The sequence below is a fragment of the Lissotriton helveticus genome, chromosome 6 (assembly GCF_964261635.1).
Source record: "Lissotriton helveticus chromosome 6, aLisHel1.1, whole genome shotgun sequence".
NCBI lineage: Eukaryota > Metazoa > Chordata > Amphibia > Caudata > Salamandridae > Lissotriton > Lissotriton helveticus.
Genome location: NC_136067.1, coordinates 1,419,797,608 through 1,419,813,426, shown reverse-complemented (window position 1 = coordinate 1,419,813,426; position 15,819 = coordinate 1,419,797,608). Strand labels below are relative to the sequence as shown.

General features: G+C 44.7%; 1 protein-coding gene across 2 annotated transcripts in view; it reads right to left on the bottom strand.

The window, feature by feature from the left end:
• ADGB (androglobin) overlaps positions 1-15,819 on the bottom strand; it is a 1,448,570-nt gene that overhangs the window by 720,126 nt on the left and 712,625 nt on the right. For both annotated transcript variants that reach the window (XM_078649209.1, XM_078649210.1), the window contains exon 14: positions 15,141-15,186. In XM_078649209.1, the coding sequence (XP_078505335.1) occupies positions 15,141-15,186 (46 nt within the window). The remainder of the gene's footprint in view (positions 1-15,140; positions 15,187-15,819) is intronic.

Sequence of the window (15,819 nt, the reverse complement as noted above, 5' to 3'; positions counted from 1 at the left end):
GCAACATCTCTAAAAGAGACTGGTTCAAAATACATTGTTGTATTTTGCCATATTTCTAAATATAGATCAATAATTAAATTAACAATTATAAAATTATTATTTGTCTTTTGAGAAGGACCGAGTAATCTTCGTGTCCACCGGAAACTGACTGTTGTATTACAAAATGGTAATGGCAAAGTTCCCTTTTTAAAAAACCTAGATAATTTCCTAGGCCTTATTAGATCAAGCATTCAAGACCTCTTGTATATACTAGTATGTGTATGTACTTTGTGGGCTCTGGAGATCAGCCCTAGGACTTGTCTGCTTTCGCATGGGGACTTTTTTTTTCAGTTCAACTGCCTCTATTTAACTGTCTTGATAGAAAACGACCACTAGAGGTCAGTAAAATGCCAGAATTGCTTTCTGCTTGTTCAACTGCCTCTATTTCACTGTCTTGAAAAAAACCGACCAGTAGAGGTTAGTAAAATACAGGAATTGATTTCTGCTGAGGGACTTTCTTTTTTTAAATTTTTTTGGCAACTGCCTCTATTTACCTTTTTTGATAGAAAACGACCCGCAGAGGTCAGTTAAATACCAGAATCTCTTTAGCATTCTCTAGATTTCAGTCCATAGAAAATGTCTTTTCTCAAATCTTGTATTTTCAGTAACATGACCACCGAAGTCCCTGATTTTATTTTAAAAACAGAGCTTTGGACTATACCATTTCCAGCTGAAAGGCAATATTTCTCTCCATGTGTTCCCATACCTGGCGCCTCACGCAGTTTGGTGCTTACTTTCCCTGCATGTTAAAGAACAGTAGATGTTTCAGCACCCAGGCTAATGTGCTGCATAGCTAAATAAATATAAGGTCCCAAAGGTGAGACTGATTGCATTGCAACTGCTTGTTTTTATTTCTGTGCCTTAAAAGAAAAGTATCAGTACAAATACAAAATTAGTATCAGTAAAGAAATATATTTTACACAAGAAGCATATCTTTTTTCAGATTTATATATTCCGCTATTTTAAGGGACAGTCTACTCCACCGCAGTCACAGAGCAAAGACATTTTGTAAGACTAATATATAATTTAATATATCCAAGTATTTTCAGGGACACGGTTCATGTATCCTTATGGCCAACTTTCACTTTATTTCACAACTGATAATGGAAACAGAATAAGTCATAAAGATGCCTCACATGATATTTCCTTACTATCCTTCAGATTCTGTAATTTTTAGGCTGAATATTAGATGCATTCACACCTTTGGGAAAAGCAGTACATTATGCTGTTTCTGCTTCTGGATCAAAGCATACTAGAATGTTAATCTTTCACCACGTGCATGTGGTTAAGGTTTCAAAACAAAATGCAAACAACAGTGCTGATATGGGACACCTCTGAAGGTTCATCTTTCTACGCCTTGGCAACAATAATGAAAGTAAATTCAAGTGTATTATTCACAAAACCTGACTCTGTGTAATTCATTCAGTATGGTTTAATTGTAAGTGTAAATACATTTAACCAGTACTCCTCGTGGCCATTTTAGGTCGGGGCAAAATGAGAAGAACATCTCGAATCCAGTAAAAAAACAAGATTTATTTCGTTTTCAGAGAGGACAAAGGGGGAGAGCATATCTAAGCTGGGATGGAGAAGGATGGGTTTTTTAGAGTTAAAAACGTGTGCCTAGCAGAGAGAATCAAAACAAGTTAAGGCTTGCAAATGCTCGGATGTGCATTTACATATTCTGGAAGAATTACATTTACAAAAATAGGCATTTTTACGTGAATACTCCTTGGAAGTTGGGACTGTCACAATTCCAAGCTTCTTCCTTCTACTTGAGTGTGAGAATTAAGCCAGCTGGGGTTTCTCCATGTAAGGGTAGGAGACACATGACAAACTAAAATAGAACATCTTGAAAATTAATCAAATAATTTCTCTGTTTTCTAAGACAAAGACTTTTCTTCTGTCAATCAGAATATGTGTATTAGATTCCAAATTCCTTATTGTAATAAAGGAGGAAGTTCAGCTTAGTTCTAATTTACATGTAAGGGGTACCCCATAAAACTCAACAGCTCATTCTATAATCATGGTGGAATTTTGTGCAGTAGTTCTAATGATACCAGCCAAGCGGTGAATAACAATACAATCTAGCCTCAGAAATAGTCCTATTTAGCTTTAAAACTAGTAAAGCTGCACAAGGTTTAATGTGGGTTGATCACGGAATTAGGCTGGGGATTTTAGGACTGTAAAATTAGAACAGGTGTTTGTAAGAGACTGGATTATTAATTTGGGGATAGGAGTCCCACAAAATGAATATTCTATTATTTTGGTAGGTAAAAACGCTTCCATTAGAAACGTTGGGCTCACCAATGGTAGAGTCTGGGTCAAGCATTTGGCCTCCCTCTGAGACAGCATGTAAAGTATTTGAGCTGCACCGAAATAACATTATAGTGAGGAACCTAAACAAGGTACAAACCAATTTAGTAAAAATTGACATATTTAATAGGCAAAATAATAATGAGAGAGGTAAACTTTGTAAAGTGGATTACGAGATGTGAATTTTCAATTTAAAAGAGCCAAGAAACATCAAAGCATCAATATCAGGGTGTGGGTATACTAATATTTCAGGCTGACCACGAAGTAATCCAGCAGTTCCCGCCAGTCAACAAAGGCACCTTCTTGCAAAGTCGCAAAAACATAAAACAAAAAACCTCAGTTGGGCTAGGTAGGAAATTGTGACCTCTGAGGATATAATGAAGCTGAGGGTCTGCTAAAGACATAGATTTTGGCGCCAAATGCTCATACTGGAGACAGATGGAGGCTGTAGTTGAAGCTGCTTCAACACTGGGATCCCCTTTTCCTGCCGACTACACTAGCCCATACATTTCCCTTTACAGAAGCATAACATACACAGGGGGACAGATATGTGGAAGAGGAATACTTGTGAGGTCTTTCTAAGTCTACAGTTCAATGTATGGTGAGCCAGAATTCATACCTGCTAATGTTCTATTGTTCCAGTAATGTAATGCCTTCCTCTACTCTAAGTTTCTAGAGTTGGACTTTGAGTCCTCCGGTGAGATCACAACAGATACCTGAATTCAGCAGTCCTGCAAAAGCCTCACACGTAACTTACCACTAAAAGATCAAATGGAACAAGCTAAGAAATAATGTCCGCCAAGATTGAATGTTTATTTGGTAACTTTGGCACCTTTACCCGATCCTCCATGAGTCCAACTTTCTAAGGGTCCTGAAGTTGTTTCTCCTGGACATTCCTAAATCTCCAAAATTGGAAGGATATCTTAAGGCCACCATGCACATACAGTAGCCACTTTTTTCATCCAGAGTCCAATTTATTGGTCAAATGTCTAATCTTCTCTTCCTGTCCTTGATGGATCTGGTAGCACAGAAAGCCAGCTGAAGTGTGACTATTGAGAAGCACTTCAGTTCTTGATTACAGAGGAAAGCAGGTGAGGCCCCAGTTAGGCAGAGGCCTGGTAGAAACAGACAGCCGTTGTTCTTCTTCTGTTCTCTCATACATTCAGTTTTTTACACTAGATCCTAACACGCTTTTGCAACACTCCTAACTTTAGGAATGCTATTCCAGAATATACTATTACAGGGTCTTCAAAATAAAATGCACAAACTGTCCCAGCATTAAACTATATTCTCCCTATTGTAGTAAATATGCCTTTTCTGCATGGTCACCAAGGGTTTTAGCCTCTTGATGGACCCTATATCTCTGCTGGTTTTAGGGCTCAGTGCCCTTCACTCCTGCTGCCAGTAGTAACATTCCTGTGCTACTTCTTTCAATATGGTTGAATTGGCATATTCCTAATTGGCATATTTAACTTGCGTGTAAGTCCCCAGTATGTAGTACAAAGTGCACCAGGGTCTACAAGTTAAAGACCACCAGTGGACCACAGTGCCTATTGTGCCATCCTCTACAGTGGCAGTTCAAACAGCTTCAGGCTTACCCTTGTAGCCTGACTGTAGTAGGGTCAAAAGGTCAACTTAGCCTCCCACTTACATATTAATAAGTCATCCCTATATAGACCTTGCAGGCCACAAGGCAGAGAGCATGGTATTTAAAAGTAGGACATGCAGAAAGTTATTGTTAACATGTCCTCAAAGTGAGTGGCACCCAAAAAATATTTTTCACTGAAGGAGGCCTCGCTGACATATGTAGAAATAGATTCACATTCTAATACTGTACCTCAGGAATGGGACTAGCTTCAAAAATTAACAAACAACTATTTTTAATACCTATTAAAATTCAATTTAATGGTGATGTCAGATTTTTAACAAATATTAAGTAAAAGTAACTTTAAGAAAGTTACCTTTTGGAGGAGGAGCTACGCGCGGATCCAAGATGGACGCGTGAGCAGAGGGTTCCCGAGACCCCTTCCGCCACCCTTATCTATCCTGCCACAGATCCTGATTTAGACGACGGGTGCTTCTTTTTGATGCCCTGCTGATATCGAAAGCTTCTTCCAGAATTCGATTTGGCCGCCGGGAACTGGACTTGTTGCACCCCATCATCTGAGGCCTACGGCAGTGGCCATCCAGGGGCTCGAGTTCCCGAGGTGCCCAGGTGGCAATTGAACAACAACGGCTGGAGAGAAGCCTCCGCTGCCCCTGTGGTACTTTCGGTTTCGATTTCGGTCATTGTTGGTGCCGACTCATTGCTGGTAGATACTGCTGCCCTGCTCTAGTCGCAGACTCTCATTCGGCTGTCGTTCCTCGACCTCTCAATTCCTTCAGTTTGCCATAGGGGGAATCATTCTGACTAGATCTCGGAAGACCCTTTGGGGCTCGTCGACCATCATGACGGGCAGGACGGACCCCGAGAGGCGCCACGCCAGAGGCACGAATCGAGGGGGAGCCGCTCAGACCCAGACTATAGATCGCTTTACTCGCCCGAAGGGATCCCCGGGTGGATCGAGCAAGTCCCCCGGAGAGGCTGGTGACGGTACCCCTGTGAATGAGGAGCCGACTTTGGCAGATGTTATGCGCGCCATTGCCAACATCCAGACTGCGATGGGGCAGCAATATGAAACTCTTGCTACTAAGTTGGAAACGGTTGCGATTGAGGTCAACCTTATCAGGACAGACCTGGGGAAAACCAACGAACGGGTCAAATCTTTGGATGTGAAAACGGCGAGCCTAATTACGGATGTCTCAGATCTTCAGACCGAGGTCCGTGATCTTCGCATGGCCAGGGACTCGTTTGCCCGTCGGCTGGATGATTTCGAGAGCCGGGCCAGGCGAAATAATGTCCGCATCGTGGGTGTTCCGGAGACTTCCACGGAAGTACCGACGGATCTTCTGGTTGAGGACCTTAGCCAGAACTATTTGTCACCAAAGGGTCTTAGTAGTCTTTTTGCAGTGGAGCGCGCTCATCGGATTCCAGGCGGGAAGCCCAAGCTTGGGGCCGCTCCGAGGCCTATCATAGCCCGGATCTTTAATTACCGGGACAGAGATGCTATCCTGCAGGCCTCCCGTGTCAATGGTCCCACTAAGTTTGAAAATGTTTCGATCAGCTTCTATCCGGACTTCACCCAGGCAGTGCAGAAGCAACGTATGGCCTTTACGGGGGTGAAACGACGCCTTAGAGACATGGACCTGAAATATGCCATGCTTTTCCCGGCTCGCCTGCGGATTGAGCATAACGAATGTACATTTTTCTTTGATCGCCCTGAGGCGGCCAGTGACTGGCTGGATACTTTGCCGACACAGCATGCCAGCTCGGAGAATATGAAGGGTGCCGAGGGCGGCCTGGACGACCTGGAGTAGTGAGTCGGTGCCGATGAGCCATTATTGGACGCTTTGCAGTGGCTCTGTGATAGCGATGTTTATACGCAACGGATACCCGGGGGTGGTTGGACTCGGGACTCTTCCTCCTCAGGGGACACTTTTCGCTCTTCTTGTAGGTTAGTTTAATGGGGCGACAGGCACACTGCAAGTTGGGGTGGCTTTCTGGTCTACCGCAGGGGTGCAGGGAGGGGGGTTGTGTGTTGAGGGTTCTTTGGGGGGTGGTGGGGGGGTCTTTTCTTGTTTGTTTATTTCGAGGCTCTGATTTGGTCGCTTTTTTATCCTTGGTGCTTGCTCTGTGGCGGGGGGGGACTGTTGTTTTTTGTCTGGGATGGGGGGTAGGGGGCTGCGGGTGCTGAGCTGGAACGTTAATGGTCTCGGGGATCGAATTAAACGGGGGATAGTTCTGCAGTACTTGAAGCGGCACGCCCCGGATATTGTTCTACTACAAGAAACGCATTTGGTGAGCAATACGTGAATAGAAGGGGCTACCGTTTGGTGGCCCACTCTGGATTCACCACTGGGTCAAGGGGGCGGGTATCTTGGTTAGGAACTCCCTCCCCCTCGAGGTAGATGACGAGGTGCTGGATGATAGGGGTCGCTATGCTGCTGTCGTGGGTCGATGGGAGGGGAAGACGATTTCCATTTTGTCTGTGTATGTTCCCCCTGGTCTACAGTCTACCACGTTTTCGGATTTGGGTGGGGTAATCCTGGGGCTCCCCGATGGCTTGCTAGTAGTGGGTGGAGATTTTAACTCGGTGGTCAGTGGAGAGGAGGATCGACACCCTTGTAGAACCCTCCCCACGTCACAGTTATGGTTGGGCCGTTTCAGGGATACACTGGGATTAGCGGATTGTTGGAGACAACTTCACCCTGGCCAGCTCCAGTACACCTTTTACTCGGGGGCGCATGGTAGTCTATCGCGACTCGATTATATTCTCATTCCGGCGGCACAGATGGTCTCCGTGAGAGAAATTAGACATCTTGCGAGGGGGATTTCAGATCATTCCCCACTATGGCTCACCATTGATGTGCGGCTAGAGTCCGGGGGTCGGGTTGTTCCTATTAATCCGTGGCATCTTCGTAACCCCAGCATTGGCAAGGAAGTGGTTAAATGTATGGATTATTACTTTGCTGAGAATGAAGGGTCAGTATCCTCCCCTGTTACCCTGTGGGAGGCATGTAAAACTGTGATCCGGGGTCAGACACTCTCTTTGATTGCCAGCGAAAGGGGGCGCAGAACTAAAGAAGTGGTACGGCTTGAAAACGATATCTCTGAATTGGAAGAACAGATGGAATCTGTGATTACGCCTGCTAGCCTGCACTCCTTGGTGCTTAAACTGTTTGAATACAGGGCTCTGGTGACTGATGCGGCTAAAGCGATGAATCGTGAACAGCAGGGACGCTTGTATGATTTGGGTGATAAGGCGGGGAAGTTGCTTGCTTGGCTTGATAAGCGGGATAGAGTGAATCGTGTTGTGCCTGTTATTGAGCGAGGGGATGGTGTGCGAGTTGTGGACCCGGTCGAGATCGTTGAGGTCTTTGCCCAGCATTATCGGAAGGTGTACTCGCCGGTCTCGGACAGACCTGAGGAGGACTCGCACCTGTTGCTCCGCGATATCGCGTTGCCTAGCCTCTCGGATTCGGACAGAGAGCCTATGGAGGCGGATTTTTCTACCGATGAAGTAGCGCTCGCTATCCGTGCACTTCGTTCTGGTAAGGCTACGGGCCCGAATGGTTTACCAGTAGAGCTGTATAAGTTGTGTCCTGATAAAATGGCGCCGTACCTTCGTCGGGCATTTTTGGCATCGCGAGATCTCGGGCTTCTTCCCCGAGATCAGAGACTGGCGTCCATTGTGGTCATCCACAAAGACGGAAAGCCCCGGGAACATTGTTCGTCATATCGGCCGATCTCGCTTCTGAATGTGGAGCCTAAGGTTCTTGCTAAAATTTTGGCGAACCGCGTGATCACTGTGATCGGCGAACTGGTGCACCCTGATCAATCTGGGTTTATCCCCCACCGTAACACTGCCCTCAATCTTCGCCGTCTACACGGTGTTTTGGCGAGGGCGGGGTCTCTTGCGGAACCGGCCGTTTTGGTTTCCCTTGACGCCTCGATGGCCTTCGACACGGTGGAATGGCCTTATTTGTGGGCTGCCCTCGCTAAATTTGGCTTTGGTCCTAAGTTCATTGGATGGGTTCGACTGTTATATGAACAACCGCTTGCGCAGGTGGTGGTTAACGGAAGGGCCTCGGATCCCTTTGTCCTCGGACGTGGCACAAGACAGGGCTGCCCTTTGTCGCCTCTCCTTTTTGCGCTTGCTCTTGAACCCCTTGCCGCGTGGCTCCGCTGGGAGCCCTCGCTCCAGGGCATACGGTGGTCTCCTACCTTTGAGGATCGGGTATCACTTTATGCTGATGATATTCTATTGTACCTCACTTCTCCCCGTAAGTCACTGGGAGTCCTGTTTGATGTCCTGAGCTCTTTCGGGAAGAATTCTGGTTTGGTTATTAACTGGACTAAATCCTGTATTTACCCGCTCGCGGGTGGACAACCTTCTCTACCTCGCTTCTGCCCTATACCTGTCTCCAGTGATGGTTTCAAATATTTGGGGATCTACATCTCTATGGACCCTAAGGTCCGATTTGAGCGAAATCTACTGCCTCCGCTTGCCCGACTTCGGTCGGATGTAGCGGCATGGTGTGGAGTGCCTCTTTCCCCCTTGGGGAGGGCGGCCCTGTTTAAAATGATGTCTCTTCCCCGATTCTTATACGCAATCCAGAACACGATGGACTTGGTTCCAGCTGGCTATTTTAGTGAAATCGAGGGTCTCCAGAGGAAATTGATTTGGGGCGGGAGACCGCGTATAGCGCTGGCAAAATTGACTTTGCCCTGGTATGATGGTGGGATAGCATTACGGGATGTCAAACGTTATTATTGGGCGTCCCAGTTGAGTGCTATTAACCACGCCATGTATGGCCCTGTCCCTAATCCCGCTTATGATATGGATAGGTGGCAACTCCCGGGGGGTGATTATAATAGAGCGCTTTATTCTAGAGTGACAGGAGGTGTTTGACAGGCCCCACTGCGGTGGCATTGCGTGTATGGGCTAGTGCGACGTCGGCCACGGGCTGGACTGATAAACTCACCAGGGCGACTCCTCTCTATGCAGCTGAGAGATTGGGTGGTCTGTGGTCCCCGAAGGGATTCGATAGGTGGGACCTTATCGGTATTAGCAAAGTGGGTGATCTTTGGGCCACCAATAGAGTCAAAACTTTTGACGAGTTACAACGGGAATATAAGCTGAGTGATAGGGAATATTTTCGATACCTTCAGATCCGCCATGCGCTCGATTCAGTTTTCCCTGCTGGCACCTCGATCCCTGAGTCTTCTCCCTTGGAGGATAGAGTGCTTGATGGACATGTCCCCGACAGCACTATCTCCCTCATATATAAGAAACTTATTAATGTCCGTTCGGACCTTCTTGTACAGCTGCGTGAGGCATGGACTGGTGACGGGCTGGAGCTAGACGATGAAGACTGGCAGGCGGCAGTCTCTTCCCCAAAGGAAGTTGCTATTCCGGCGCGTCTCCGACTGGTGCAGCTAAAGATTCTTCATCGCACCTATGTCACGGGTCCACGATTGATGCATATGGGTTACTCGATGGATGAGCTATGTCGGCGTGGATGTGGTTTGCTTGCTACTTTCCTCCATATTATATGGGAGTGCCCGGCAGTAGTGGTTTTTTGGACTCGAGTGCATGAGGTGATGGGAGAGGTGACGGGCATCGGGCTACTTCCTGAGGCCCGGCGCTGCTTGCTGAATGTTTGGGAACCGAATGACTGCACCGTTGCCCAGACTCAGTGGGTCACACTGGGAAATATTATTGCCAAAAGAGATATTGCTCAACTCTGGGGGTCTCATAGGGCGCCACTGGTCTTGACCTGGGAGGAGAACATGGACTGGTGCATGTTTAGGGAAAAAATTGTATACGTCTCCCGGGGTCGGCCTAAGAAGTGGGGTAGGATTTGGGGTCCGTGGAATTCGTATCGTGGTGGGATTTGTGATCCTCCTTTTGTAGAGTCCCATGATGATACAGGTTCTCCTTGATTGTACGTTCCAGTAATTTTGAATTTTTGTTTAATGTAATGTATTGCTCGCTCTTGGTCCCCACGCCCCGCCTCCATGATTTCCTGATGCTTGCTTTTCGTTGTCCCCCTCATGTCACATGTAGCAGCCCTTATATTGGTAAATTTGCCTCGTTTCTTTTCCTTTTGGGTTTTCTTTTTTGTTCTTTGTGTATTATAAAATGGAAACCTTTTATTCCTCCTCCTTTTCACACGCTCTTAACCACGTCATGCTTTTCCGCTGCCGGACCCTCGGGTTGTCGGCTGATGAGCTGTGTACTGCTTTATTTTTACTGTTTCGTATTACTGGCCGGCCCTGGTGGTTGTAGGTCTGTATATGTCCTTATTTTGCAAATAAAGGTTTAAAAAAAAAAAAAAAAAAAAGAAAGTTACCTTTTCACTGCCTGAAGCTCCCAGAGGTTAATTTGAATTTGTTCTCCAACTTTTCACAGTGTATAATTTTTTGACATTACAGTTTCAAATCCTACTTGACAATCAAAGCGTTAGTTGACATGTCTGCTGGGTTGACGTATAACAGTTTGAAGTACACTTGTAAGGAAGGAAACAGAACGCTAAGACAATTCTTGTGTATCCACTGTCAGGTTGCTGCTAAACCCTACATTTAGCCTACGAAATGTCTGTCTCTGCCAGCAGCAGGCTTTGCATAACACACTATAAATTCCTGCACAGAATATATTATACTCGGCCAGGCTGTACAAGTACCGGCTCAGAGAATCGGACAGGTGTGACAGGTGTCAATCTCCTGGTGCAGACTTCCTACATGCGTAGGAATGCCCAGGAGTGAATGAATATTGGGTACAAATATTTGAAGATCTGACACTAATGATAAACACGCGTGTTGAACCCAACCCACTGATGGCTCTGCTAGGTTATGTTAAACCATTGCAGGCGGCACATCGCAAATATACTGCTTTAACGTTGCTAATGGCCAAGAAGCAGGTGGCCTGCCGCAGGGGCAGGGGACGGGCAACCAAATTTACGGACTGGATCGCTGATTTAATGACTTGCCAAGAGAGGCTCACCACGTATGCTGAATTGCTACCTGTTGCCTCCAGACCCAGGGATATCTGGGCCCCCTTGACGTGTTATCTGATAGCACACCCTTATGACCCCCATGAACCGCTGCATAGTCTCCTAAACATTGCGGTTTCTGTACATTGCATGGTGCAGGGAAGGGCCATATATTAGATGAGATGTGTAGATCAGTTACGATATATGTGTGCTGAGAACTGACTGGGAGGGGGTTTGTCACATGAGTACGGTACAATGTAGTGGAATTGTAATGACTAATTGCGCTATGTGGGGAGATTAAGCCCTTATACCAAGCCCTGGATAAAGTGCCTATGACATGAGATGCTTTCCTGTTTAGTATGTGAAAATGTTTGTAGTGCCTACAACATGAACGTGGAAATACTATGTCTGTACCAGCTGATATATGTAGAAAGATACTGATGCTTGTTGTATGTTTTAAAAACTAATAAAAAGAATTTTAAAAAAATGTCTGTCTCTGAGTTTTAAATACAACACTGGGGGCACACTTGAAAGGTAGAAAACAGGATGCTAAGACAATTCTTGTGTATTTAATGTCTGTTTTCTGGACCCCCTGCTTTCAAGTCCTATCAGGCTTCTGTCTCTAGGTATATTAGGGGTACAGTGGCTGCTTTTAGGTTCGGATGTAGGAGGACACTAGGATTACCACTGAGCACTCCCAGCACACACACTCAGCCTTCAGAGCCCAAAGTTGGTGTGGCTGTAGACGTTTATCATCTTAAAAATGCCTAAGGTGGGAAGGGCTGGTCCTGAGAACATTTACCTCATTGGTTAGAGCATGCCCAAGAGTCACCCCACCCACTAGCTTGTGCCCAGCATAAATGTGGCATCTCCAGGAACCCACTTCAGAACACTGTTGGTCCTGAGAAAGAACACAAAAGGATTGGACATGCTGTCTGTGACCTGAGAGAAGCCCTGAAGGACTAGACCTGCTCCCTCTTGTACCCAGGACAAAGAAGTGGACTCCGAGGTCATAAAGCTGACCTCCTGTTCAAGCTAAACAACCAAAAACAGGCTTTCCTGCAACTGCTCCGCTGACCAGAGGCAACAGGACCTGGACTGAATGCTGCTGTTGACCTCTGTCTGACACCCTGTGAGTCTCTAAGTGCCTCCTATAAGGTGCTGGGGCTTTACAAGTGTATTCCGTTGATGGATTGGGATTGAAGGACTAAGTAAAGTCTACTGTGAGCACTGAATATCACTGGTTTTCTGTGCTTGCTCTTGCTATTCCTAATTAAAACATTAAAAAAGTTGTAACTCTGATTCCCCTTATTTGATTCTTTTTCATTTTGGTGTCATTTTGTTTATTAAGCTGCACTCTATTTTCCTAGTTCAGTTTGGGATTTTCATCATTTTGCAATTTTACTTTATTACTGTTTTAGTATTGTATACAAACTTTACAATGTGCCCTATGTTAAGCCTGTCTGCTCTGTGTCACAGCTACCAGAGGGTTGAGCTCCGGTTAACTTAGTGACTTTAAAAGTTTCACCCTGACAAGGGTTATGGATATTCATTGAGGTAGATAGTGACCCACCTCAACTAACAATCCAATTTCTTACATGAGTCAAAAGCTGTATTATTATAATGTGGAATATATCCTTGGAACCGCTAGAAAACCAGCACATCATGGCTCTGAGCCCATGCCATATCCCATGGATGTAGAAGCCACAAAGCCCTGGTTACCAGAAGCATGCTATTCTGAGACTTCCAGACAGCCTTTGAAGTGCCCCCTAGGTGTATATTTTCAGTTCCCTACTGTCATGTTCCAAGGTAACCAGTGGTGAAGTCTAATAATTAACTTGCTTCTTCTTTCTTGCCAGAGATCTGATAAGATCTAATAAGAGACCGACTCTTCCCAGAGTTCCTTTGTTTGCTGGTGGGAGTCCCTCAAACCTATATTCTGCTTGTGAAATGTGATTACTGTTAACTTTTTACCATTCATCTTTGGAACGTATTCACCAAAAACCCATGTTCACCATTGTATTAAGTTTGTGATAAAGATGACAGTGGTGTAAACATATTTTCTTTAGCCTTCTACTGCGGCTATGACTTTTATTCTTAAAAAGACCTTTCAAATGGCAAAATACCCTTCAAGTTGGTCCAGTGAAATAGAAATTTGAGTCTTGTCACTGTCATTGCACGCAAAATCCATATTTGGCATTCCTCATTTTTACATACTAGATACCCAGGCATTTTGAGTACTAATGCACTACATGCCACAGCTAATGTAAAAAGTATTGTTTTCAGCACGTCAAAATGGTTTATATTGACATGTACTGACTGGTGCTTTGCATGCAGCAATTGAGGACTCAAAGGGTACCCTTGAAGGCATGTTTTAAAAGCACCTGTATGGGTGATTTTGCTACACGATTCAGACCAGGCATAATACCTAACATTTAGGCCACTGATTACATTTCTGCACCAAATTACTGCTGCCTCACCTAAGACCAATACGAATGCCAATGTCACTTACCGAATGCCAAATGAAATTAGAAGATTAGTCACCATGGTTAGGGGTTAGAGAATGTGCAATTAGATGAATAGTCTCTCAGTCCCCAGAGTGAAATATACAGGTACAATTCAGACAAAAAAGTGGAACCCAAACAACTTAGAATCCCTTTCCTAAAGTTATCCTTACTCACACTTTATTTGGTGTCTGAAATAAAATATAGTGATCATGATTCCATTTTATACATTAAATCGTGATAATAAATTTGACTGGTCTCCGAGTAAACTGTGAAGGCATTTAAATGTTGAGCTGTGTCTCAGGCAATGACTCCATAGTTAGATATTGAAAAGGCACCATGTCAAGATGGCCTCCGTTCCATCTTACTATGGAGGGCACACTTACCTCTTGCATGTATGCTATCCTGTATAAAAGGAACACTTGATGGATATACAAGTATACTAACAAAAACAATAAATTACACAGTACATGAATTATCAAAGTATTGACAAGACAGCAACACGTCAGGAATGGTTATAAAAAGAGAAATGCATTTAAAAATAAGGATACCAATATGGCCCATAAAGGAAGAGTAAGGTTCTTACATGTGGCAGTTATTGATGACAACAATTTTAGGGACAAATCAAACTTAATCATTACATACACTGTGTATAGCAAAGATTCTAAAAATAGAAATAAAAGAGTTTTAATTTGAAGGGCCGTACCTACCGGAAAGAGACTTATAAACTGTAGAATCCCATAAAACATCAATGACTGCAAACAAAAAAAAATTAAAATAGACTGATGTCGCTCTATATATTATAAACACAAAAGGTCATGGGGTGAATGCTTGCAAAGTCTAGTCACTTGCAATTGCTTGGGATAGCATTCGAATCCATCATGTGTTACTCACTGTGCCACTTTAGACAAAGACCTACCTTATGCAAATCAGTATTGTCCCTGCTCCTCATTGGAACAGTTCATCACGAACTACCAGGCTAGGGCACCTTTGCCCCATATATTAATCGGGAAAATTTAACAGAACAGCAAGTTGCTGATCATTTTAACACTTCTTTACATGGGCACAGGGGGGGAGGGAGCCCACTTCCTCTCATCACAGCACAGTTCACCCCATTGCATCCTGGTTAATGCAGTACGCTTACTTTAAAAGTTGCTGTAGTCTTTCACCAAAGTTGGTGCAGGTAGTGCTGTTATCTCTAGAAACGTGTTTCTGGGTTTAGCCCATCATCAGTAGGGAGCAAAAAGTATTAAGGAGGAGAAAAAAGTCATCAGGGGTTGCTGAAATGGTGCACAAGTCTTCACAGGTCACAGTACCTCTCCACAGGCACACAGGTGCATCCCAGGAGAGCTCGTCAGCTCGTTGGCTCAAGGGAACCTTTTGAACACAGGGGGGGAGGGAGCACACTGCCTCTCATCCCAGCACAGTTCACCCCATTGCATCCTGGTAAATGCAGTACGCTTTCCTAACTCTTCAAGTCATACGAACTGCATGTACCAGAATGCAAAGGGGCGATCCGGCGGAGAGGTTAGGAGTGTGCTCCCATATTTGAATACTTCTTTACATGGGTTCAGGAGTCGCGTGCTACTCGCCGAAAAAGTGCTTCTACGCCTTGTCAGGGGTAGTAAGCGCTATATAAATGCAATTATAATTCAATACAATAGCTATAACTTAGAAATGCTGCCTTACCTTTATCTGATGTGCTTGCAGTAGGTTGTAGTTGGTTTTCACTCCCCTGAACATGGAAAGAAAAGAGCAGCTATTAAGTTTGGGGTCGCCACAAGTGTTAGTTAAAAGCATTAGGTAGACTGTCGAAAGCCATTACCCGATTTGAGTTGTAGCTGTCATGATATATTATGTGCTTGTCCAACCCTCTAGAATTACTGAAAAGGTCACGTCTGCATATGCCAGTACTTACATTAATCTGCAAAGGGTCATGCTGATCGTTCTACGGTTATGTCCAAAGCCCAAGCCGTGTCTTTTTTTGTTGTTTTTTTTGTTGTTGCAGGGTCAGAAATAGCTCAGCGTTTTCGGAATTTACAACTTAGTATAGAATGTTGTCACATGAGTAACTTTCCTTTTCTAGGTCCTAGGCCTAGGTTCAAACTTACCGAGGGAACTTTGGATATGGAGAATAACTTTTTAATGGTATAACTCAAACACAGAAAAAACTACTAAAATTCATCCACCCACCTAAGCAAAGTTTTCCATTTTTGGTCCTGGCGATGATCATGAGATATTATTTCTGAGGTCTATCACAATTTTGCTGTCTACAGTTTTAACTAAGCGTGAGCGGTAAATCCGTTACGCCCACGGATTTTTCGGATTTTTGGGAAATCCGCAATACGCGTATTTTACGGATTTCCCA